This window comes from Amblyraja radiata, chromosome 45, assembly GCF_010909765.2.
Source record: "Amblyraja radiata isolate CabotCenter1 chromosome 45, sAmbRad1.1.pri, whole genome shotgun sequence".
NCBI lineage: Eukaryota > Metazoa > Chordata > Chondrichthyes > Rajiformes > Rajidae > Amblyraja > Amblyraja radiata.
This window is the reverse complement of record NC_046000.1, coordinates 5,990,009-6,016,954: the sequence shown is the minus strand read 5'-3', so window position 1 is coordinate 6,016,954 and position 26,946 is coordinate 5,990,009. Positions and strand designations below refer to the sequence as shown.

At 49.8% G+C, this 26,946-nt stretch overlaps 1 protein-coding gene across 1 annotated transcript in view; it reads left to right on the top strand.

Moving 5' to 3' along the window:
- The window catches only part of nxf1 (nuclear RNA export factor 1), a gene marked incomplete at its 5' end in the record, with an annotated part of 82,569 nt that extends 63,179 nt beyond the window's left edge, over nucleotides 1–19,390 (top strand). The window contains 7 exons of the mRNA XM_033015215.1: nucleotides 961–1,019; nucleotides 9,286–9,401; nucleotides 10,370–10,412; nucleotides 10,522–10,594; nucleotides 12,142–12,324; nucleotides 17,473–17,533; nucleotides 19,098–19,390. Of these exons, the coding sequence (XP_032871106.1) occupies nucleotides 961–1,019; nucleotides 9,286–9,401; nucleotides 10,370–10,412; nucleotides 10,522–10,594; nucleotides 12,142–12,324; nucleotides 17,473–17,533; nucleotides 19,098–19,142 (580 nt within the window). The remainder of the gene's footprint in view (nucleotides 1–960; nucleotides 1,020–9,285; nucleotides 9,402–10,369; nucleotides 10,413–10,521; nucleotides 10,595–12,141; nucleotides 12,325–17,472; nucleotides 17,534–19,097) is intronic.
- Between the last annotated feature and the right edge of the window lie 7,556 nt (nucleotides 19,391–26,946).

Below are 26,946 nucleotides of genomic sequence, written 5' to 3'. Positions count from 1 at the left end.
GAGGCCAGTTCATTGGCTATATTTAAGAGGGAGTTAGATGTGGCCCTTGTGGCTAATGGGATCAGGGGGTATGGAGAGAAGGCAGGGATGGGATACTGCGTTGGATGATCAGCCATGATCATATTGAATGGCGGTGCAGGCTGAAAGGGCCGAATGGCCTACTCCTGCACCTATTTTTTATGTTTGATGATGTCTGGGCATGCGCTTGAATAGACAATAGGTGCAGGAGTAGGCCATTTGGCCCTTCGAGCCAGCACCGCAATCACCAAATAGTTTCTTGCTATTGAGGGAGTGCAGCCTAGGTTCACCAGGTTAATTCACGGGATGTCGGAACTGACATATGATGAAAGAATGGATCGACTGGCCTTGTATTCCTGGAACTTAGAAGGATGAGAGGGGATCTGATAGAAACATATAACATTCTTAAGGGACTGGACAGGCTAGATGCAGGAAAATGTTTCCCTATGTTGGGGGAGTCCAGAACCAGGGGTCACAGTTTAAGAATAAGGGGTCGTCCATTTTGGACTGAGATGAGGAAAAACTTTTCGAGCCAGTACCGTCATTCAATAGGATGATGGCTGATCATCCAGAATCAGTACCCCATTCCTGCTTTCTCCCCATATCCCTTGATTCCCTTAGCCCTAAGTACTGTATCTAACTCTCTTGAAAACATCCAGTGAGTCGGCCTCCACTGCCTTCTGTGGCAGAGAATTCCACAGATTCACAACTCTCTGGGTGAAAAGGTTTTTCCTCAGTCATCTCAGTCCTAAATGGCCTCCCCCTTATTCTTAAACTGTGTGACCCTTGTTTTCATGCTGATCTATCTTTTCAACCCCATTCTCCTGCCTTCTCCCCATTTGTATATTTCTACAGGGCTACAGTGATGAAAAATATTATTTAGGTGCAACTGTTATCTCAGTCATACATTAATGTCCTACATTTTGTCCTGTCTCTAAACAGGAGCAGTCTGGGAGAATATTTCAAAGAAAGCCGAAATGTGAAGAGGCTCAAAGATCCAAGTAAGAAAACTGCTTTATATCTCATGTTCCAGTATTTCACCATGATTGCCGCTGCTGTAGACATGTGATGTGGAAACAGGCCCTTCAGCCCACTGATCACCCGAACGGCTAGCTCTCTCCTACACGCACAAGGGGAAGTTTACCATTTTACTGAAGCTAATTAACCCACAAACCCGCACGTCTTTGGAGTGTGGGAGGAAACTGAAGCACCCGGAGAAAACCCATGCGATCACAGGGAGAGGGTACAAAGTCCGTTCAGACAGCGCCCGTAGTCAGGATCGAACCCAACTCTACTGCTGCGCCACTGCTGCTCTTGTTTTTTTTTAAACTTTGGCATAGTCCCTGCCTCAGCTTGTTCCATACACCCACCTTTTGTGTGAAAAGGTTACCCTTCAGGTTCCTATTATATCTTGTGTTTAAGAAGGAACTGCAGATGCTGGAAATCGAAGGTACACAAAAATGCTGGAGAAACTCAGTCTGAAGAAGGGTTTCGGCCCGAAACGTTGCATATTTCCTTCGCTCCATAGATGCTGCTGCACCCGCTGAGTTTCTCCAGCATTTTTGTGTACCTCCTATTTTATCTTTTCCCCTTCACTTTAAACATATGTCCTCTGGTCCTCGATTCCCCTACTCTGGGCAAGAGGCTCAAGGAATCATCCCCAATCAGTATCCTCAACGGAATCAAGGGATATGTGGAGAAAGCAGGAACGGGGTACTGATTCTGGATGATCAGCATGACCATAATGAATGGCGGTGCTGGCTCGATGGGCGGAATGGCCTACTCCACCTTTTTTCTATATTTCAAGGGGGTACCTACTGAATTGAAACTTAGGGAATAGTGAATGACCTGGATGGAGTGAATGTGGAGAGGATGTTTCCATTCGCGGGAGAGTCTAGGACCAGAGGCCACACCCGCAGAATAAAAGGACGTAACTTTAGAAAGGAGATGAGGAGGAATTTCTTTAGTCAGAGGGTGGCGAATCTGTGGAATTCATTGCCACAGACGGCTGTGGAGGCCAAGTCAGTGGATATTGTTAAGGCGGAGATTGGCAGATTCTTGATTAGTGCGAGTGTCGGGGGTTATGGGGAGAAGGCAGGAGAATGGGGTTGAGAGGGAAAGATAGATCAGCCATGATTGAATGGTGGGTGTAGATGGGCCGAATGGCCTAATTCTGCTCCTAGAACATGAGAACTAGTCATTCATCCAAAGTATTCAGGCAAAATGATAAAATTCAGGGGGTCAATAGACTATAGGTGCAGGAGTAGGCAATTCGGCCCTTCAAGCTAGCACCGCCATTCAATGTGATCATGGCTGTGAATCAGTACCCCGTTCCTGCCTTCTCCCCATATCCCCGGACTCCACTATTTTTAAGAGAACCGGCCTCCACCGCCCTCTGAGGCAGAGAATTCCACAGACTCACCACTCTGTGAGAAAAAATGTTTCCTCGTCTCCGTTCTAAATGGCTGACCCCTTACTCTTAAACTGTGTGGCCCCTAGTTCTGGACTCCCCCAACATCGGGAACATGTTTCCTGCCTCTAGCGTGTCCAAACCCTTAACAATCTTATACGTTTCAATGAGATTGCCTCTCATCCTTCTAAACTCCAGAGTGTACAAGCCCAGCTGCTCCATTCTCTCAGCATATGACAGTCCCGCCATCCCGGGAATTAACCTACGCTGCACTCCCTCAATAGCAAGAATGTCCTTCCTTAAATTAGGGGACCAAAACTGCACACAATACTCCAGGTGTGGTCTCACTAGGGTGGTTGATATTAGTCACTTCTTGAGGCCGCTCTAACTGTAACGGCGACATCGATACCTGTGATGGACTGGGCAAAGTCCAGTACTCCCTGCTACTTCAAGCAGATGTTCTCACTGTGAAAACTCTGGCTGCTGCTGGTGGCGGGTCAGGAGATTACAATGAGCGAAACAGGCCTTCGAGTTGACCAACTTTCAGCACTTTTCCCCACTTACCTGCTGAGGCAGCAGTTTATGCTTTACAGAAGATATGAAGAAAAAAAGGGGTAAGGGTAAGAACAGTCAGCCATGGCTCAGTAAAACTATAAAGGATAGTATTCGGCTGAAGGCAAGGGCATATAAGGTAGCCAGAGATAGTGGGAGGGTAGAGGATTGGGAAGCATTTAAAGGTCAGCAAAAAATAACTAAGAGATTAATTAAGACGGGGAAAATAGACTATGAAAGGAATTTAGCGAACAACATAAAAACTAATAGTAAGAGTTTTTATAGCTATATAAAAAGAAAAAGGGTGGCTAAGGTGAACGTTGGTCCATTGGAGGGTGAGACTGGAGAGTTGTTGGTGGGGAACATGGAAATGGCAAAGGCATTAAACGAGTATTTTGTATCAGTCTTCACCATAGAAGACACAAAAAATATTCCAACGCTGGATAAACAGGGGGCGGTAGGAATGGAGGAGCTAAATACTATTAAGATCACCAAGGAGGTGGTATTAGGGAAATTAATGAGACTGAAGGAGGATAAATCCCCTGGGCCTGATGGATTACATCCAAGGGTCTTGAGGGAGATAGCGGTGGGGATTGTGGATGCATTGGTGATAATTTTCCAAAACTCCCTGGAGGCAGGAACGGTCCCAGTGGATTGGAAAATGGCCAATGTAACACCTATATTTAAAAAAGGAAGTAAACAGAAGGCGGGTAACTATAGACCGGTTAGTCTAACATCGGTGGTGGGTAAAATGTTAGAGACAATTATTAAAGAAACACTAACGGGGCACTTGGATAAACATGACTTCATCGGACAGAACCAGCATGGTTTTGTGAAGGGAAGTTCTCCACTGACCTGCTGAGGCAGCAGTTTATGCTTTACAGAAGATATTCACTTAATCAGGCAATTGACCCTGATCACGGTGGTTGAAACAATAATATTTCGTTTTTAGAAGAAAAAAACAAATAGTATTAAGCCTCCTCTCCTTGTTTGAATTGACTCATTCAGCTTCAAAGCAGGGAGAGTATTAAAACCAAGATACAATTCAGTGGCAGGATTGTAACAGCCCTGCTTGTCTAGCTCAAGTCCATCTGTAAATTTGTACTTGCCAGAAACCCGGTTCCCTTTTAACCATCGGATCTCGCAACACTTTCTAAACCCCCCCCCAGCCCTTTTAGAGAAGTTGCTTTAGATTTGATGGGAGTCTGCATCTTTCGGAGGATATATTTGCAGGCAATTGTGACAATCTTACCTGCCGTTTGTAGCCATGATAGAACAATCTGTAATCTTTCATTTATAATCTATCATTTGATAAGGGTAGGTTTGGGGTTTTTTTCTTTTCTCTTCCCTGGCAGACGCTGACTCAGACTAATCTTTGTTTTCTGCTCCCTGCTAGTCGGGCTGTCTTTGTTTGATCTCTGCATGCGAATATTAGCCCAGGGTGTGTTGTCTTTAGTCATCATGCAGTGGTTTAGCTTAGAGATGCAGCGCGGAAACAGGCCCTTCGGCCCACCGAGTCTACACAGACCAGCCATCCCCGCACATTCACACTATCCTACACACACTGGGGACAATTTACACTTCGAACCAAACTAACCTCCAAACCAAAGAGTACGTCTTTGGAGTGTGGGAGGAAACCGAAGATCTTGGAGAAAACCCACGCGGTCACGGGGAGAACGTACAAACTCCGTATAGACAGCGCCCGTAGCCGGGATCGAACCTGGGTCCCTGGTGCTGCAAACGCTATAAGGCAGCAACTCTACCGCTGCCCCCCCGGCATTTGGAAGATGTTCAAGGCCTTTATTTTGTTTCTCTGGCTGCGTGACACATACATGTTTTAATTGTGCATTAACCTGAACCATTTTGTCGACTAAAGAAAGCATTGAGCACAGGAGCAGAGGTTGACCAGGGTAAAAGCTGCACTTTGAGGCTGTGTTCAGCTATAATATATTATATAATATATAATATATAATGTGATGGTTGATAGGATCCTTGCCTTAACTCCACTTCTCCAAACTCTGCCTCAGTCCCGTGGAACAAAAAGCAGAACACCTTGGCCTTGAATTCATCCTTCATTGCCATTGAAGTAGAGAAATTCCAAGATCCGTTACCTGAACGAGTATTCGACATGCCCTCCCTCGTCTAACCCCTTACTGCAAAACTATGTCCTCCAATTATAGAGACACGAGGAACTGAAGAAGGGCCTCATCCCGAAACGTCACCTATTCCTATTCTCCAGAGAGGCTGCCTGCCTGCCTGCCCGCTGAGTTACTCCAGCTTTTTGTGTGTGTCTTCGGGATAAGCCAGCATTTGCAGTTCCTTCCTACACAAGGAACTGCAGATGTTGGTTAACAAAAGGAGACACAAAGTGCTGGAGTAACTCAGCCGCTCAGGCAGCATTTCTGGAGAACATGGACAGGTGACGTTTCAGGTCTGGACCCTTCTTCTGAAAAAAACAGAAACATAGAAAATACATGCATAGAAACATGGAAAATAGATGCAGGAGTAGGCCATTCAGCCCTTTGAGCCAGCACCGTCATTCAATATGATCATCCAAAATCAGGACCTCGTCCCTGCTTTTTCCACATATCCCTTGATTCTGTTAGCCCCCAAGAGCTAAATCTAACTCTCTGTTGAAAACATCCAGTGAATTGGCCTCCACTGCCTTCTGTGGCAGAGAATTCCACAGATTCACAACACCCTGCGTGAAAACGTTTTTCCTCATCTCAGTCCTAAGTGGCCGACCCCTTATTCATAAACTGTGACCCCTGGTTCTGGACTCCCCCAACATGGGGAACATTTTTCCTGCCTCGAGCCTGTCCAATCCTTTAAGAATTGTATATGTTGAATGGTTGTTGTTTTATATGATGGCTGAGCAGATGCAGACTGGCTGGAAGAAAATGTAGCTACTGACTGGCCAAAACTGCATGGGGTTACGTCCGTTTTTGAGATTGAGTGTGTGTCCCTCCCACCCCCTCCCCAGCTGGGATGCCCACTGACTCCAGCTTGAGAAAAATCGTATTTGAGGGTCTAATTTGCCCCTCAGCGCTGAACCCAAATCCTGGGAGTGCAGTCTGTCTGCTTGGGTGTGAGGTGACACCACCACTGCTCCTTTTAGAAGTGTAACCCCAGCTGAGAATTGCCAATGGCCTTTAACCTAACGGAGGTTATTGTACAAATCGCATGTGGTTGTGTCATTAAAGTCAGTTACCCGGGCGGGAGGCATTGTGAAGTCACTAAATAATCATAAAGGCGACATTGAATCATTAACTTTGTTCTGCACCCATTGCGTTGTTGGACTTTCCCACCATTGATATAAAACAGCAGCAAAACCGCCCAGAGTGAAGCGCTACACGGTGGTGCTACGGTATTTGCAGCATCACGGAGCCAGAGACCCGGGTTCCATCCTGACCACGGGTGCTGTGTGTACGGAGTTTGTACCTTCTCCCCGTGACCGCTTGGGCTTTCTTCGGGTGCCCCAGTTTCCTCCCACACTCCAAGGACGTACAGATTTGTAGGTTAATTGTCCTCGGTAAAATTGTGAATCATCCCTAGTGTGTGTGGGATATTGCTAGTGTGCTGGGGACCGCTGGTCGGTACGGATCCGGTGGGCCGAAGGGCCAGTTTCCACATTGTATCTCTAAACTAAACTAAACAAATCTTAAAAGCAAACAAGCGCACTGTGTTTGTAACCCTTGTTATATTTAGTGGTTGCAAAGCCGTCCTGCAAGCTGCTCTTTTGCCCGTACTGCCAGGTGAAGTGGTGCTTTCTCTCCATACGGGTGGTGAAAACCGCTCAGCACATCATGGGTGCCCCGCTCCCTGCCATGGCTGCCCTCCATCGCAAACGGTGTCTGAGACGGGCCGGAAAAATCATTAAGGGCCCCTCTCACCCCAACCATGGGCTATTTGCCCTCCTCCCATCAGGGAGGCGGTACAGGAGCCTCAGGTCTCGCACCAGCAGGCTGAGGAACAGCTTCTTCCAAAATACCATCACCCTGCTGAACTCACAGGCCTGACGCTAGCTATCTTTATACTCTTTTACCTGTATATATTTATTTGCCTATGTACTAGTTTAATTCATCCACATTGTACATATTGTTTTAACCAGTATTTTACTACCTTGCACTCTGATTAGATGCTAAACTGTATTTTGTTGTACCTGTACTCGTACTTGTGCAATGATCAAATCAAATATCCATCGCTATTCAACGGCATTATTCGTGGTCACTTGCACTCATACTTGCCACTGCTCTAGATGTTGTCGAGGGATTTGGAGAGACAATCATACAGCATGGAAACAGACAACAGACCCTTCGGCCCAACTTGCCCTCAGCGACCAACATTTCCCATCTACACCAGTCCCACCTGCCCCCGTTTGGCGCATATCCCTCTAAATCTATCCTATCCATGTACCTGTCTCAATGTTTCTTAAACATTGCAACACGGCAACAGCCTCAACTATCTCTTCCAGCTGCTCGTTCCATATACCCACTACCCTAGTGTAAAAAAAATAGTTACCCCTCGGGTTCCTATTCAATCTTTCCCCTCTCACCTTAAACCTCCGTCCTCTGCTTCTTGATTAATAGTCGTATTATTTTGTAATTCCACTTCTACCTGTGTGGATAACCGACTGTAAAGATCACAAGGCCATAAGTGATGGGAGTAGAATTAGGCCGTTCGGCCCATCCAGTCTAATCCACCACTCAATCTTGGTTTCTTGGTCCTCCAAAATATTCCAAATGGAATTTAAACTGGAGGTGGTTGATGGCTGATCTATCTCTCCCTCCTAACCCCAGTCTCCTGCCTTCTCCCCTGACACCTGTACTAATCGAAACTCTATCTCTGCCTTAAAAATATCCACTGACATGGCCTCCACAGCCTTCTGTGGCAAAGGATTCCGCAGATTCACCACCCTCTGGTTAACAAAATTTCTCCTCATCTCCTTCCTAAAAGAACGTCCTTTAATTCCGAGGCACTGCTCTAGGTTCAGGAATAGCTACTTCCCCACAGCCATCAGGCTATTAAACCTGGCTCGGACAAAACTGATTATTAATAACCCATTTTCTGTTATTTGCACTTTATCAGTTTATTTATTCATGTGTGTATATATTTATATTATGGTATATGGACACACTTATCTGTTTTGTAGTAAATGCCTACTATGTTCTGTGTGCTGAAGCAAAGCAAGAATTTCATTGTCCTATACAGGGACACATGACAATAAACTCACTTGAACTTGGCTATGACCTCTAGTCCTAGACTCTCCCATTAGATGTTTAAGAAGGAACTGCAGATGCTGGAAAATCGAAGATACACAAAATGAAACGTCAACCATTCCTTCTCCCCAGAGATGCTGCCTGCCCCGCTGAGTTACTCCAGCATTTTGTGTGTACCTTAAACTGAACCAAAGTTACCTTGGGTCCAAGGTAGACAAAAATGCTGGAGAAACTCAGCGGGTGCAGCAGCATCTATGGAGCGAAGGAAATAGGCAACGTTTCGTCCCGAAACGTTGCCTCCATAGATGCTGCTGCACCCGCTGAGTTTCTCCAGCATTTTTGTGTATCTCCCACAATTCCTCCACTTTGATGACCTGGAAAAGATCATCCACACATTTATCTCCTCCCGCCTAGATTACTGCAACTCCCTTTACACTGGCATCAGCCAATCTTCACTGTCCCGCCTGCAACTGGTCCAAAACGCCGCAGCGAGACTCCTGACGGTCACCCAAAAAAGGGACCCCATCACCCCGATCCTGGCCTCTCTCCACTGGCTCCCTGTGCGGTTCCGTATACATTTCAAGACCCTCCTCCATGTCTACAAAGCCCTCAATAGGCTTGCCCCCTCCTACATTAAAAGCCTTCTCACCCACCACTCCACCTCCAGGTCCCTCAGATCGGCCGACTTGGGGTTGCTGAATATCCCACGGTCTAGGCATAAGCTTAGGGGCGATCGACCGCTCCTTTGCGGTTGCAGCCCCTAGACTGTGGAACAGCATCCCCCTTCCCATCAGAACCGCCCCCTCCATCGACTCCTTTAAGTCAAGACTAAAGACTTATCTATACTCCCAAGCCTTTCCTGACGTCCACTGAGCGAGGGCTATATGTATATATGTATGTAGTTTGTTTGTTTATACTATTCTTATAACAAATGTAAAGTACTTTGGCCAACGAGAGTTGTTTTTTAAATGTGCTATATAAATAAATGTGACTTGACGACTTGATTAGATGAGAGGAATGGGCATCTGTGTTTAAGTGTGCGGCTGATTTTCTTTATTCACTGTTGTTGTTTTTTACCGCTGCTAGCACTACGGGCGAGGTTGTTGAAGCATACCAGGTTAAACGTCGTGGCCTTTCTGAACGAGCTCCCAAAGACGCAGCACGACACGGCTTCCTTCGTTGTGGACGTCAGCACACAGACAGTAAGTGACGAGCTGCACCACAGGCTCCTTGACTCGCTCCCCAGTACAACTCTTAAAACTTTGACATGGTAAAACTGCTCTTATCAGTGTCATTGATCAGTGTGGGCGGCCAGGGTGGTGCAGCGGTAGAGTTGCTGCCTTACAGCGCTTGCAGCGCTGGAGACCCGGGTTCCGTGCCGGCTACGGGTGCTGTCTGCACGGAGTTTGCACGTTCTCCCCGTGACCTGCGTGGGTTTTCTCCCAGATTTTCAGTTTAGACAATAGACAATAGGTGCGGAGTAGGCCATTCGGCCCTTCGAGCCAGCACCGCCATTCAATGTGATCATGGCTGATCATCCCCGATCAGTACCCCGTTCCTGCCTTCTTCCCATATCCCCTGACTACGCTATTTTTAAGAGCCCCATCTAGCTCTCTCTTGAAAACATCCAGAGAAACTGCCTCCCCATAACCTCTGAGGCAGAGAATTCCACAGACTTCCTCCCGCACTCCAAAGATGTCCAGGTATGTGGGCAAATTGGCTTGGTAAATGTTTTGTTTTTTTAATTGTCCCTCGTGTAAGATCGTGTTGATGTGCGGGGGTTGGTGCGGACCCGGTGGGGCGAGAAGGGCCTGTCTGTGGAATTCTCTGCCTCAGAGGGCGGTGGAGGCCGGTTCTCTGGATACATTCAAGAGAGAGCTAGATAGGCCTCTTAAAAATAGCGGAGTCAGGGGATATGGGAAGAAGGCAGGAACGGGGTACTGATTGGGGATGATCAGCCATGATCACATTGAATGGCGGTGCTGGCTCGAAGGGCCAAATGGCCTACTCCTGCACCTATTGTCTATTGTGTATTGTTTCCGCGCTGTATCTCTAAACTGAACTGAACTGCTCGCCCAGATACCATGAAACGTTGAGAGTGACTGCACCAACACCTCCCATGCAACATAATGCACCACACAAAATGACAACTTTTTCCTTTCTGTTTCAGAACACGCTGCTCTGTTTTACTGTGCACGGTGTTTTCAAAGAAGGTGCGTGCATTTGCTCGCTTCAGCCTGGTAGAAATGTTTAATTAAAAAAAATTCAAGCCCTTGCAATGTCAAATCTCCAAACTAAACAAAAACGTTATTTTATCCGCAGTCGACAGTAAATCGAGGGAGTCCGTGAGGGCCTTCTCGAGGGTGTTCGTTGCCGTGCCTGCTGGGAACGCAGGGTAAGTCTGTAAATAATCGTTCTCTCCCAGTGAGCTGTGGCATAGCTATTTAACTTGGACCGACTCCCCTCACCCCCCCCCCCCCCCCCCCCCCCCCCCACTCTTTGCACATCCCCAATCCTTTCCACATGTTTCATGTATCTTGTGTTTTACGACTGTTGGCAGATTAATTTCCCTCCTGGGATAAATAAAGCTCTATCATCTCGTATGTAGCACAGAACTAAAAGCAGGCAGAAGATGAATGAGATATCTACGGTAGATGCATTGAAGATGACACCTTCAAATGCTGACGTTATAAGTTCAAAAGTGATAGGAGCAGAATTAGGCCATTCGGCCCATCAAGTCTACTCCGCCATTCAATCGTGGCTGATCGATTCCTCCCTCTCAACCCCATTCTTCTGCCTTCGCCCCATAATGTCCTGACACCCACACGAATCATTGGGCAGCACGGTGGCGCAGCGGTAGAGTTGCTGCCTTGCAGCGCCAGAGACCCGCGTGCCATCCCGACCACGGGTGCTGCCTGTGCGGAGTTTGTACGTTCTCCCCGTGACCCAGTGGGTTTTCTCTGAGATTTTCGGTTTCCTCCCAACACTACAAAGATGTACAAGGTTTGTATTGATTTGGCTTGGTATGGGTGTAAATTGTCCCTAGTGTGTGTAGGGTAGTGTTAATGTGCGGGATCGCTGGTCGCTGCTGGCCAAGGGCTTATTTACGCGCTGTATCTCTATACAAAACTAAACTAATCAAGAATCTATCTCTCTCTGCCTTAAATATATCCACAGCCTTCTGTGGCAATGAATTCCACAGATTCACCACCCTCTGACTAAAGAAATTCCTCCTCGTCTTGCTCAAGGAACGTCCTTTAATTTTGAGGCTATGGCCTCTGGTCCCAGACTCTCCCACTAGTGGAAACATCCTCTCTGTTATTTCTCCACCATTTCGAGTCGTAGAGTTGTACAGCACGGAGACAGGCCCTTCAGCACAACTCTTCCATGCTGACCAAGATGTCCATCTCAGCCCACATTTGACCCCAAACCCACTGACCCTCCCATCCATGTACCTGCCCAAACGTTGTTATTGTACCTGCCTCAACCATCTGTTCTGGCAGCTCATTCCATATACACACTATCCTCTGAGTGAAATAGTTGCCCCTCAGGATTCTAATAAATCTTTCCCTTCTCGCGTCATCTTGTGCCCTTTAAGTTCGCAGTTGTTGAAAATGTTAGAGTCTTAACTTGACCATTAAGGTTCACTGTCCTGGCGGGCAGTGCTGGGTTGGAGTTACAGGTGTGGGCCTGGCCTGGCCAGGCGATGTTGGTGGTGGACACACAATGCTGGAGTGACTCAGCGTAACAGGCAGCACCTCTGGAGAGAAGGAATAGTTGAAGAAGGGTCTCAACCTGAAACGTCACCCATTCCTTCTCTCCAGAGATGCTGCCTGTCCCGCTGAGTTACTCCAGCATTTTGTGTCTATCGTCGATTTAAACCAGCGGATGTTGCTGGTGGTGTTGCACTGAATGCCTCCCTGTTCCCTCTGCTCCCCTCAGGCTGTGCATTGTGAACGACCAGCTTTTCATCAGGAACGCTACCACGGAGGAGATCCGCATGGCCTTTGTGACCCCCGCGCCCACGCCGTCCAGCAGTCCCGTGCCCACCCTCACCGCTCCCCAACAGGAAATGCTGCAGCTTTTCTCACAGCAGTCGAACATGAACATAGAGTGGTCGCAGAAGTAAGTGTTCCACACCAGCTTCCCTAACTTGCTTTCCCCGTCATCTGCTCTCCCCGTGACGTTAAGACCAAGTCAAGTCCACTAAGGTGGTAGAGCTGCTGCCTCACAGCAGCAGAGCCCCGGGTTCGTTGCTGATTGTCTCTGTATGGAGTTTGCACGTTCTCCCTATGCAGTTTCCTCCCACACTCCAAAGACGTACAGGTTCCTAGGTTTGGTAAGTTGTAAAATGATCCCTCGTGTGTGTCGGTTAGTGTACAGGGTGATCGCTTGGTTGGTTCTTGGTTTCTTGGTCCTCCAAAATATTCCAAATGGAATTTAAACTGGAGGTGGCTTGCAGGTTAATGTGTCTCTGCAAATTGCATGCAATGTATAGGGAGTAGAAGTGAAAGTGGGATAACAGAAGCAGTGTGAACATATTATCAATGGTCAACGTGGACTCGGTGGGCCAAAGGGCCTGTTTCCATGCTGTTGCTCTGAACTAAAACTAAAGTTGGGGAAGAGGGGACATTTTTCTTAAACCCTCCCTCCCTTGCACAGCAGGTTGTTAGGGTCTAGATACATTCCCGGAATGGTGGCTGGAAGCCGATATCAGGTGGTGATTGCAGGTGCAATCCAGGAGACTGGTTTGCAAGCTACAAGTAAAAGACTAAAGGGCCTGTCCCACTTACGTGATTTTTTTCGGCGACTTGCCGGCACCCGTCATAGTGGCAGCAGGTCACCGAAAATGTTCAACATGTTGAAAATCCAGCGGCGACCAGAGAAAGGTACGACTCTTTGGGTGACTACTCACCACCATACAGGCATCAGGTGAGTATGGTCAGGTGAATATGCAGCCGATATGGCCTAGTGGCGGGATATCCAAGATGCTCAAAGTCAAGCTCTTGCAGTCCGCAGTCCTCCCTACAGCCCTCTATGCCAGCGAGGTGTGGAAAATCAATATGAAGATGAAAAGGAAATTGGATGCATTCCAACAACGCTGCTTGAGGAAGATCCTGAAGACTAGCTACAGAGACCACATCACAAATGAGGAGATCTATCAGGAAACTGCAACAAAGGCTCTCAGCCAGGACATAGAGGTATGCAGGATGAAATCTGCAGGACATGTACTCAGAATGTCACCAGAACGTGCACCTAAGATAGCAATGACCTGGCAACCTGACGGACCTGACGGAAAAGAGGCCGACCCAAACTCACATGGAGGCGAACATTCCCGAAGGGTTTGGAAGCCCGGGACGGAACCCTAACGAGGGTGGAAGATGTTGCACATGACCGACCAGAATGGCCAAACCTTGCTGCCCGATGCACTCAACAGTGTGGGAAGAACTAAGTGTAAGTAAGCTTGTGAGAGCAGAATGCACCATTTGCCCCACCAGGCTTCTCACTGAAGATAGACACAAAAATGTTGGAGTAACTCAGCGGGAACAGGCAGCATCTCTGGATAGAAGGAATGGATGACGTTTCCGGTCGGGAAATCTGAAGAAGGGTCTCGAAACGTCACCCACTCCTTCTATCCAGAGATCCCGCTGAGTTACTCCAGCATTTTGTATCTATCTTCGGTGTAAACCGGCATCCGCAGTTCCTTCCCACAAGAAAAGTCTTCTCACTGGGCCAGACATGAGCTATGATTCTGGGCTCCCCCTAGTCCTCAAGTTGCGGTGATAATTTAGTGTCTTCCACAGAGCCTCCGAGGGAACTATTCATCATCAGCATCTCGTAATCTGCATTAGCGACAACTAGTTAAATCCAGGCTCCAGTTATCACTATCTCTGCAGCACTGTCATTTACACATCCTGTTTCAGTATCAGACTGGGATAATCCCTTGAAGTGCCCTTAAGCAGAGGTGTAAATTGCACCATTGAAGGAGAACCAACACTATTTAGCCGCTGTCTGATGTACTTTGTAGGAAGGTAGACAAAAAATGCTGGAGAAACTCAGCGGGTGAGGCAGCATTTATGGAGAGAAGGAATAGGCGACATTTCGGGTAGAGACCCTGGAAGGGTGAGGTAGCATCTATGGAGAGAAGGAATAGGCGACATTTCGGGTAGAGACCCTGGAAGGGTGAGGTAGCATCTATGGAGAGAAGGAATAGGCGATGTTTCGGGTCGAGACCCTAGAAGGGTGAGACCCTTCTCGACCCGAAACGTCGCCTAGTCCTTCTCTCCATAGATGCTACCTCACCCGCTGAGTTTCTCCAGCATTTTTTGTCTACCTTCGATTTTTCTAGCGTCTGCAGTTCTTTCTTAAACAATACTTTGTAGGAAGGAACTGCAGATGCTGGTTTAACCCGAAGATAAGACACAAAAATGCTGGAGTAACTCAGCGGGGACAGGCAGTATCTCTGGATAGAAGGAATGGGTGACGTTTCGGGTCGGGATCTCTGTAGAAGGGTCACCCACGCCTTCTATCCAGAGATCCCGCTGAGTTACTCCAGCATTTTGTGTCTATAGAGTGAAACAGTGTGGATAACAGGCCCTTCGGCCCAACGTGGCCATGCCGGCCAAAATGTCCCACCCACCTGTCCGCCTTGTGTCCGTATCCCTCCAAACGTGTCCTTTTATCCATCTTTTGTCTGATGTACTCTGCTCAATCAGGAAACAAAGGGTAGTCCAAAACGGCCAGCACATTGGCTTTGAAGATAGACACAAAATGTTTTGGAGCCATTTTAACTCGGCAGGACAGGCAGCATCTCTGGAGAAAAGGAACAGGTGACGTTTCGGGCGGAGACCCTCTTTCAGACTTCGGTTTAAACCAGAATTCCTACACCCACTCCTTCTCTCCAGAGATGCTGCCTGACCCGCTGAGTTACTCCATCTTTTTGTGTCTATTTTCGGTAGACGAGGGGTGATCTAATAGAGGTGTGTAAAACCATGATCGGGTAGATGCACAGAGTCTCTTGTCCAGAGTAGGGGAATCGAGGACCACAGGACATAGGTTTAAGGTGAGGGGAGGAAAGATTTAATAGGAATCTGAGGGGTAACTTTTTCACACAAAGGGTGGTGGGTATATGCAATGTATGTAGTTGAGGCAGGAACTATCCCAACATTTAAGGGAGAGGATCTTGCAGAACTCTCGTTGGTGAGAGGAGAACTTCAATGTAGGCGTACCTTGAGGAGATGTTGCAGTGGAACGTACAACATGTGTCGGAAGAAACTGCAGGTGCTTGTTTACAACTGAAGATAGACATAAAAAGTAACTCAGCAGATCAGGCAGCATCTCTGGAGAAAAGGAATAGGTGACGTCTACATGGATAGGATAGGTTTAGAGGGATATGGGCCAAAGGCAGGCGTCGGACTAGTGTAGATGGGACATGTTGGTCAGTGTGTGCAAGTCGGGCCGAAGGGCCTGATTCCACGCTGTATCACTGACATTTCAGTTTGAGGCCCTTCTTCAAACACAATGAACTTCAGTGTAGCCTCGTTCGACTGTTTATAAATTGCCATTTGCAAATGAGACGGTGAGAAACCTCAGAGTTTGTGCTTCTTTTAGCCTTTAGTGTATGGCCGTTGGTGCCCCGGGTCTGTTTCTGCACGCTGTCTTGGTGCATCATGTGACTCTTTCTCACCCACTCCCTGCACATGGTAGCGCAACGGTAGAGTTGCTGCCTCACAGCGCCAGAAGACCCAGGATCCACCTCGACTACGGGTGCTGTATGTACGCAGTTTGTTCGTTCTCCCCGTGTCCTGCGTGGGTTTTCTCCGAGATCTTCGGTTTCCTCCCACACTCCAAAGACGTGCAGGTTTGCAGGTGAGCTGGCTTCGGTAAAATTGTAAATTATCCCAGGGACAATTTTACATTTGATACCAAAGCCAATTAACCTACAAACCTGTACGTCTTTGGAGCTTGGGAGGCAATCGAAGATCTCGGAGAAAACCCACGCAGGTCACGGGGAGAACGTACAGACAAGCGGCCGTCGTCAGGATCGAACCCGGGTCTCTGGAGCTGTGAGGCAGCAACTCTACTGCTGCGCCACCATGCCGCCCTGGAGTGACTCAGCGGGTCAGGCAGCAGCTGTGGTGGGGGTAACGAACATACGGCATTTCTGGTGAGGACCCTTCCAGAGACCGAAGAAGGATCTTGACCCAAACCGTCACCTGTCCATTAACTTCCACAGATGCTGCCCGACCCGCTGAGTTTCTCCAGCAGTTTATTTATTGCTTGGGATTCCAGCATTTGCAGCCTCTCCTTGTTCAATATCCTCTCCTGTCGTTGATCTGCAGAGCCCACCTTGGCCACAGCCTGTTCAATATCAGCAAATTGACAAAAGAATGGAAAACGAATGGGCCTCTGCTTATCATCGAGTGAGATTCATCGACGTAGATAACATTTCTAAACTGGAGGCTTGGTGTGTCTAATAATTGACAAGCAAAGTGCTGACCACAATGAGGTCTTTGAAGTGGGAGTTCAGAATCGGAACCGGTGTGAATGGTCCCAGTTCTGTGGTATCTCTGTGGCTGTTACACAACCAGATGTTCTGTTTGCTGCTGCTTGATCACCTTGCTTACCAACCTGTGCTAGAAGGAGGGGAACCATCGCACTGGATCAAACCCCCATTGGCCACATCTACTTTGATTCTCGTTTGTACAAGTGTTTAGTTCAGAGATACAGCGCATACACAGGCCCTTCGGCCCACTGAGTCCGTGCCGGCCAGCGATCCCCGTACACCAGCACCATCCAACACACACACACACACACTAGGGTCAATGTACAATTTCACCCAGGCCAATTGACCTGCAAGCTCGTACGTCTTTGGAGTGCGGGAGGAAACGGGAACACCCGGGAGACACCCACGGGGAGAAGGTACAAACTCCATACAGACAGCACCCGAGGTCACCTATTCCTTCTTCTGAAGAAGGGTCGCTCCATAGATGCTGCCTCACCCGCTGAGTTTCTCCAGCATTTTTGTCTATCTTATACATACACCAAGCCAATCAACCTACTAACCTGGATGTCTTTGGAGTGAGTGTGGGCGGAAACGGAAGATCTCGGAGAAACCCCACGTGGTCATGGGGGGGGAACGTGCAAACTCCGTACAGACAGCGCCCGTAGTCGGGATGGAACCCGGATCCCTGGCGCTGCGAGGCAACAACTCTGCCGCTGTGCCACCGTGCCGCCCCCCGACAGTCATTGATTGTCCATTTTGTTTCCTAGATGCCTGCAAGACAACGACTGGGACTTCAATCAGGCTGCGCAAATCTTCACACAGCTCAAGGTTAGTTTGTTAACATGTCGGGGGTGAAGAAATGGAAACCATAAGCCTCTCTCTCTCTCTCTCTCTCTCCCACCCCTCCCCCCCCCCTCTCTCTCTCCCCCTCCCCTCCCCCCCAGGGCTCAGTTTGTTTCTTCCCCCTCCTTCCATCACGTGCGGATGCTCTGCCCCCATAGACCACACGTGCAAGAGTTGTTTCCAGGTCCCCAGGGTTGAGCCGTCCACAGTATATAGACCCTGGTGAATCGGTCAGAACTAGAGTGAACACTGGTCACAGTGGGTGGAAGATACACTTAAAGGGAATAACATTTAGTGGCAAATAAAGTCTGATCAAAGATGGGCCGAATGGCCTCATTCTGCTCCCATCACTTACGACCTTATAGTAGTTCAGGACCTCTCTCTGGTTGTGCTAGGACAATTCAATAGACAATAGGTGCAGTAGTAGGCCATTCGGCCCTTCACCGCCATGGCTGATCATCCCCAATCAGTATTCAAGAAGGAACTGCAGATGCTGGAAAATCGAAGGTACACAAAAATGCTGGAGAAACTCAGCGGGTGCAGCCGCATCTATGGGTTTGAAGAAGGGTTTCGGCCCGAAACGTTGACTATTTCCTTCGCTCCATAGATGATGCTGCACCCGCTGAGTTTCTCCAGCATTTTTGTGTACCATCCACAATCAGTACCCCGTTCCTGCCTTCTCCCCATATCCCCTGACTCCGCTATCTTTAAGGGCCCTATCTAGCTCTCTCTTGAAAGCATCCAGAGAACCCGCCTCCACAGAATTCAGTTGCCTGATAACAGCCGGGAAGAAACTGTCCCTGAATCTGGCGGTGTGCGCTGGTTTTCACACTTCTGTACCTCTTGCCAGAGGGGAGAAGAGGGAGTGGCCGGGGGTGAGACTGGTCCTTGATGATGCTGCTGGCCTTGCAGAGGCTGCAAGGGTGTGGATGGAAGGGAGGTTGGTTTGTTTGATGTCTGTGGGGAGAAGGCGGGTGAATGGGATGAGCACACAACAAAAGGCTTCACTGTACCTCGGTAGTCGCGCGGGGCAGGAGGGATCACAGGGGGGGAGCAGTGAGAGGATGTTGCTGAACTCTCGTCGCAGAAAGGAGGAGGAGAACTTCTTCACAGTAGGCACACCTCGAGGAGATTTCACAGTGGGGCAGACAAAATGTGTAGGAAGGAACTGCAGATGCCGGTTAAAAATTAAGGTAGACACAAAGTGCTGGAGTAACTCAGCGGGGGACAGGCAGCATTTCTAGAGAGAAGGAATGGGTGACGTTTCCGGTCGAGACCTTTCAGATTTCTCGACCCGAAACGTCACCCATTCCTTCTCTCCAGAGATGCTGCCTGTCCCCCGCTGAGTTACTCCAGCACTTTGTGTCTGCGGTCGAAGCCGGCATCTGCAGTTCCTTCCAATAGAAAGTACGTTGGCCCGCGTTTTGTTTTTTTCCCCCTTCTTTCCCCTTCCTTCCTTCCCTCTCTCCCCTGAGCTTTGTTGACTGTGAACAGTCCCTTCAGCTGTCCTTCAAACTGTGTTTGTGCTTTGAACTGTGCTCTCTTTCAGGCTGAAGGCAAAATTCCTGAAATAGCGTTTGTGAGGCAGCTATGAAGAAAACCAGTGTTACACTAACTACCCTTCAGAGCCAGGGCTCTGGAGTTTTCAATGGGAGACTCGAGCTCCACCTAAACATATTCAAGTACAATGTGAAAGCCTCTGGCTATCTTAGACTCAATACTTTTCTAGCGTTTTGCCATTCTCATTTCCTAGGACTAGTGTCATCCATGTTTATTCAAAACTCTGGTGTACCTTTTTTTTTTGTTTTTTTTTTTGAGTTGTGTAAAGTTTTTGTGTAAGGTGCCAGTGTTCTCAAATATGTTTTTTGTATGGAGTACGTTAGGGGTGGGGGGGTTGGGTGGATTGGGGGGGGGGGGGGGGGGGGTGTTGAAGAGGATTAGGGCCAGTGTGGGAGGGGGGTGGGTGTTAGGGTCATGGAGGGGGAGGGTGGGGGGGGGTTGAGTTGGGGCTGTGCAAGGGGTAGGCAGAGTCTTCGATCCTTGGAGGAGAGGGGGTGGGGTTGGTGCTGTTTGTGGGGGGGGGGGGTCTTAAAGGGGGCAGAGTTTATTTGGAGTGGAAAGGTGGGATATGGGCTTTGGAGGGGTGGGGGGGGGAGGGTGGAGACGGGAGGGGGGAGGGAAGCAGGGCTGGGTTTTCAACTTTGAGAGGAAACGCACGTGTCCGTGGCTGCCTCGTTCAGATGGAGGTGATTGTATGACCCCAGCCTTCGTCCACCACTGCTCTCTCTCATAGTGTGGACTATCTCAGGCAGATCCACGGCCTCCGTTCCTGAGATCTCCAACCACACCCCCCCCCCTCTCCCTCTCTCCCCCCCCTCCCTCTCCCTCCTCCCTCTCCCTCCCTCCCGACTTTGCTGAACCCTCCCTGCTCGACACACCAGTGAACGGCCTTGTTAACAAGCCCTGCTTTGTGTTCAGTATGGCACTGTTGACGCTCCAAGCTCCATGCCTGCTGGGACTGCCGTGTCGTGCTCCTGTAACAGCCTATCCCCCTCCCCCCCCCCTCTCCCTGCTCAACGCACAGCGAGCGATGATCACCTTGTTAAATGGCACTTCGTTATGTTCAGCGTGGCACTGTTGAAGCCCCAACCCCCGTTTCTGTGGTAACTTTTTCCCACTCTACAATACAGCCACCAAAGTGTGTGTTGAGAGGTTTTTTTTCCCCCCAAAAAGTGAAAATGCATCTACTTATTTTGCCCGCCAATAATCCATCCCCCGCGTGCCGGCACCTCTGTTGTTCCTTTCCACTGAAACGGGAAAGGCAGGCACCCCAATGTTAATAGAAAGGGTATCTGTTTGGCAGCTTCACACCAAAGCTAAATACTGATGCTACAAAGTTTCAGACGGGTAGATTTGTGCTTGGTGAATTGTATTTTAACGGGCAGCCTGTATTTATGGAGGTTTATCATAGGAGTAGTACCCAATATAAGCTCACTCTTCAGACTTCAAACCCCCAAGGACTGGACTATCTCTCATTTTATTTCGATTGACATGAAAATTCAACATTAAGCTCTTGAAAAATCTCAACCGTGCGAGCGTTATGGTCTCACCGTTTATCCACGCTCTTTTCCGGGGGGCCCCCAACAGCCCACCGTGGTCTAATCCGTGGCTGGATAGTCTGTTCTTGTCTCCAGCATTTAGTCATGTCCCCACTCCCACCAAGCTGAGAGCAACACAGCCAAGTATTTGATAGCTGTTCCACACCGCCCCGACAAGCTCACAAAAGGTGTCAAATTCTTCACTCTTTCCATCCCATCTTCCCCGACCCCGTCAACTCTATTTCATTCCCCGACCCCCACCTCAACACACGTCCTGATATCCTCCATTTCCTCACTGTTCTCCGGGCGACTTCAAACAACCGCACCTCAGTCCCCCCCCCCGTAGTTTTATGACCGGGTGAATTCCACCTTGTGGATCGGGCACAGTGGACTGGAGTCTCAGTCCACGCCTGTGGTGTTAAACCCAGACCACTCGCTACGTTTAGGAGTTGCCACAGTCGGTAGAACGGGCACGGTTTGGTGTAGGCGGCTAATTTGTGGGCCCAGCGGGTTGGTGATCCCTGGGGGGGGGTTGGGGGGGGGGGGGTGGTGTTGGTGGGCTTTAGACGGCTCTGTTTCCTGGTGTGGGCCTCAGCCACGTTTCTGTGCAGGAACGGGATGTTTCAACGCCCGAGATTGTACGGGCGATAAATCCCTGGGAAACCCCTCTATTGTGCTGCGTTTACTCTGTTGCTGAAGCTCCACATCCAGTCTCTTAACGTGTAGTGTCTATCTCGCCTTCCAGTGGGTTTATAGGGATGGGTGAGGGTGGGGTGGGGGGGGGTGGGGAGGATATGGTTGGGGTTTTTGCGGGGAGTGGAGGGAGGGGTGGGTAACATTATTTCACACACGGTCTGTGTGAGCTGAAAGCTGATGGGAGGGATATTCCACTGCACCCAGGTGGCGGGAGGTCAGGGCTAGAACATGCAGCTGAGCACTCACTGCCCTGGCTTGCATCCTGACTGTAATCCTTTACAGCCCTCAGTGTCACTACCACCGCCCGATTGTAGAAATTCTGCTTTGGGCGCTGAAGTGTAAAGTGGGCGTGGTGCGGAGAGGGGGTGTTTGGTGTTGTAGTGTGTGTGTGTGTGTGTGTGTGTATCCTGCCAGGTGTGAGAGACTTGTGTTTAAGGCTCGCTTTGTTTGGACAGCCCTCTCTCTCTCTATGCTTGTAAAAAGAGTTAAACATGTGGAATTGCACCTTTCGGTGAAGCGCTGTGTTGCTCGTGCACTTGTCAAACGCTGCTGAACGATGGGACCGGTGTTGCCATCCACCGCTCCAACACCAACTGCGCTAGCTAATATGAAAGCCGTGCCGTGTTTGTGGGAGTGTTCCTGTTCTGCCAGCATGCGTGCGTGCTTGTCACCAAGTTTAAATAGCCTTTTGCAAACATTGTATTTGCTTCGAGTGAATCCTCTTCCTCTCACACTCACGCACACACGATGCCCAAGTGGGACTAACGGGCTGTGTTGTGTGTGTGTGTGTGTTGTGCGTCTCACCCGTGGGAGGAATGTGAACCCGGGCTACGTTGCCTTTTGGAAGAAGGTCTCTCTACCGCTCGCTGGGCCCGTCGTCCCGTTTCATGAACCATTGACTTTGCCACGAAAGCTCGCGGCTCCCGGCGGCCCATCGAGGAGCGGCGGAGATCTGCTCGACGCCCCAGCACGTGCGTCCACAACTTAACGCTTCCTCGTGGAGGACGGGGGAGGCTGGAGTCGAGAGACCGACACGACACAACACGACGAGAGAACGAGAACTTTATCTACGCTGGCTTCAACACCCCATCCGATGTATCCCCCCCCCCCCCCCAGAGATCTCTCGATGATGTGCACTGTGTTGAAGCTTCCGCTGAGTTTTATATGTTGCTCTAAGCCGTGCACGGTTTCTGCAAGGCACGCCTCAGACCAGTCTCCGAGTAGATGAACCCTATAGATCGTTAGAGCTGGGAATGGGAAATATGTGGAGTGAAGCAACGGATTGTGGATTGTGGATCGTGCCGTGGTTCCCCTCCCTCCTGGCGGCCGATATTGACTGTCAACCCTCCCCCTCAATGATGGTCGACTCCACCCCACCCCCGCCCCTTACAACATCCACGCTTGTCGTCAGACTGGGGAGCCCACCCTTCGTTCTAGTGATAGCTTAAAAAAAAAAAAAAGACCCTTAAAAGAAAAATGCATTCACTTCCCCCATGACACACACACACACACACACACACACACACACAGTGGCAATCTCCTCACTGTGCCCCAGAGACAAAGGTCAGATCATAATGTCACACCTTGGGTCACCTCTGGAGGCTTTCCACCGATTGGTGGATCGAACGAACGAACGATCGAACAACAGTTAAGTGTCGAGTTAATGAATGAATGAATTATCGGGGGGGGAGGCCTCAGCCTTGGCTCGGATCGCCACTCTCACTCCTTGAATGGCCGGCCAACCGAAGGAAAGGGCATTAAGGTGACGGGTACATTTGCCCCCCCCCCCCCCCAGAAACCGCTGGGCAGATGCCAGTGTGTTGCAAGTGTGGTCCTGAAATGCCAATTTGTGGCAGCGGTGATTGTGTGTTAAACCATGCAGGTGCCGTGACAGTGCGCCCATTCTTGCTATGTAGACTCGTCCCTCTCATCCCCTCCCTCCCTCCCCCCTCCCTCCTCCTCCCTCCCTCCATCCCTCCCTCCCTCCCTCCCTCCCTCCCTCCCTCCCTCCCTCCCTCCCTCTCCTCTCCCGCTCTCTCTCATTCTCCAGCCAGCCTGCATCTCTCTCAGTGTTTGGCAGCCACTGCCCAGGCACGCTGGTGGAGGTCTAACATGAGGCAATAGTGTGTGTGTGAGAGAGAGAGAGAGAGAGAGAGAGAGAGACGCACACACTTGCCCCTTCCCCTCGACCACCATTCCCCCCCCTCCTCTCCCTCCTTCTCTTCCCAATGGCTGGGTCCCAGGTAGGGTTGGCAGTGCCCACCTCCCCTTCCCACTTGACCAGGGAGTGGGTGACCGGTCACCAGAGGTGGCCCCTGAGTGAGAGGGGGGGGGGGGGGGGGGGCAGAGGGAGGTTCACTCACGCCTGCCACCAAGTACATACATTGGACTGTTCGTCCCCACTCCCACTGCGGCAGCCAGCACCGATGGGGGTGTTCCTGCCTTTATAACCCCCCCCCCCCAGGCCTGGCACGTGGCTGTGGCACTGGTCCTCCCTCTGCCAGCTCCCCTCTCACGATGGGAGATGCCAGGGTTCTGGTGTCAGTGCCGCCCAGCCTGCCCTCGGCCCCCAGTCTGCACAAGTACCGCTCGCAGCAGTCCGCCCCATCTGCCGTGCTTGCTTTCCCACCCAGCTTCCATCTTAAAGAGTCGCCATTTTATATTTGAGCATCGGGTCGAATGGTTCCTTTATTCTATATATATGATCAATAGCTCATATTGATAATGTGTAAGCTTGACACATTCCCAGCGTGGGGGAGAGATCTCCACAATGGGTTTCAATCTAAAACTGGCCGCTCTAAATACATCCGCGGGCAGGAGAAAGTTTGCTACAGGATTCTGGAAACGCAGTCGAGCTCCGGCTCTGAGCCGCACTTCCTTCCCTCAGGAGAAGGGGTTTGTGTGGAGGCACTTCCCCGGGAGCAGGGGCTTTGGGGGGGGGGGGAGGAGATTTAATCTCCTTGAAGAACCCCACTCCGCGGATGTCCTGCCACGATCGGGGGAGGGGGAGGGCTACGACCAGCCGACACCATCCCGGCGTAGCCAAGGTGGTCACGGAGAGACCGTCGAGCAGACCACATTCCCCGACGACTGCTCTCCCATCCCTCGGATACATCGGACGGACGGCCGCTCCCCGTGGCTCGAGTGGGGAGTCTGAGCCGTGGCATGGCTCCATCGCCGATGGAACACGACCGCCTCCTGGACAAGATGCTGTCTGTGCTCCCCGACATCCTGTAGCAAAGCTTCCTACTGCCCCCCTCCTCCAGTGCGAGGGAGACCCCCTTCCTTCACACAACCCTCCCCCTACTACAAATGCAGCCATGTGTGCCCGAACAGTCCAGTGTTTGTCCTCAGCTTCCATCTTAAAGAGTCGCCATTTTATATTTGAGCATCGGGTCGAATGGTTCCTTTATTCTATATATATGATCAACAGCTCATATTGATAACCACAGCCTTTTGTTTTTGCTCCCTTTATGCAAGGTCTCTTACAGCAATGTCATTTACTTCTGGCTCTGGAAAGCAAATTATTGTTGATCCTCTTGTAAATAAAACACACTTTTTCTGACTAATACCTTCACCGGTCGATTTGTGGTTTTTTTCTTCCGTCGTCTCTCTCTGGGAGTTGGGCCGGGGTGGGGTTGGTGTAAGGGTAGTCATAGAGTGATACAGCGTGGAAGGAAGCAGGCCCTTCGGCCCAACTTGCCCACGCCGGCCAACATGTCCCATCTACACTAGTGTAGGAAGGAGCTGGATTACACCGAAGATTGACACAAAATGCTGAAGTAACTCAGCGGAGCAGGCAGCACCTCTGGATAGAAGGTATGGGTGATGGTTTGGGTCGAGACTCGAGACCCTTCTTCAGTCTTCAGACCTGAAACGTCACCCATTGCTTTTTTCTGGAGGTACTGCATGTCCCACTTTTGCCAATTTGTCTCCCATCTACACTAGTCCCGCCTGCCTGTGTTTGGGCCAATATCCCTCTAAACCTGTCATAACTGTTCCTGAGACATTCCGATAGTCCCAGCCTCAACTACCTCGTCCGGCAGCTCGTTCCATACACCCACCATCCTGTGCATAAAAGAGAGATACTCCTCAGATTCGTATTTCAACCTTTCCCCCCTCACCTTATGTCCTCTGGTTCTCGATTCCCCAACTCTGGCCAAGAGACCCAACCTATCTTTGTACACCTCTATAAGATCACCCCTCATCCTCCTGCGCTCCAAGGAATAGAGACCCAGCCTGCTCAACCTCTCCCTGTAGCTCAGACCCTCGAGTCCCGGCAACATCCTCGTAAATCTTCTCTGTACCCTTTCCAGCTTGACGACATCTTTCCTACAACACGGTGCCCAGAACTGAACACAATACTCTAAATGTGGCCTCACCAACGTCTTATACAACTGCAACATGACCTCCCAACTTCTATACTCAATACTCTGGCTGATGAAGGCCAATGTGCCAAAAGCCTTCTTGACCAAACCTTATCTACCTGCGAATCCACCTTCAGGGAGCTAAGCACCTACACTCCTAGATCCCTCTGCTCTACAACTTGGATGGCCTGAAACCATCGGTAACAGTTTGTAAGAAATATTAAATGTTACTGGTTTAATCGAATATATAGTGTTCTCACAGTAATCCCGAATAAGGCACCCTTCAACTTAAATCCCAGACCGAACAGGAGGCTGTAAACCAAGAATACTCCCAAGATAGACACAAAAAAGCTGGTGTAACTCAGCGGGACAGGCAGCATCTCCGGAGAAAAGAAATGGGTGACTTTTTGGGTCAAGACCCTTCTTCAGAGGTTCCCAGCCTCTCCAAACTCTTAGTAGGAATGGGGTGGCATGGTGGCGCAGCGGTAGAGTTGCTGCCTCACAGCGGGTTCGATCCTGACTACGGGTGCTGTCTGTACGGAGTTACTACTCTTCGAGACTGGATAGACTCGGCTTGTACTCGCTAGAATTTAGAAGATTGAGGGGGGATCTTATAGAAACTTACAAAATTCTTAAGGGGTTGGGCAGGCTAGATGCAGGAAGATTGTTCCCGATGTTGGGGAAGCCCAGAACTAGGGGTCACAGTTTAAGGATAAGGGGGAAATCTTTTAGGACCGAGATGAAAACATTTTTCACACAGAGTGGTGAATCTCTGGAATTCTCTGCCACAGAAGGTAGTTGAGGCCACAGTTCATTGGCTATATTTAAGAGGGAGTTAGATGTGGCCCTTGTGGCTAAAGGGATCAGGGGGTATGGAGAGAAGGCAGGTACAGGATACTGAGTTGGATGATCAGCCATGATCATATTGAATGGTGGTGCTGGCTCGAAGGGCCGAATGGCCTCTACTCCTGCACCTATTGTCTATGTTCGAAGTAACATGTTTGAGTTCAGCTCCTGGCAACAAGAGCTTAGAGACTGGGTGCAGGACTAACGATGCCAAGATGCCAGCATCTCTGGATGGGACCACCCCCCTCCCACACCAAAGGAACAGTGCCCACCCCTTCTAACAGCAGAGGTAGAGTTGCTGCCTCACAGCGCCTTAGACAGCATTTTCTATCCATGTCAGTACCCTACCCCCAATACCGTGTGCTCTAATTTTGCCCACTAATCTCCGATG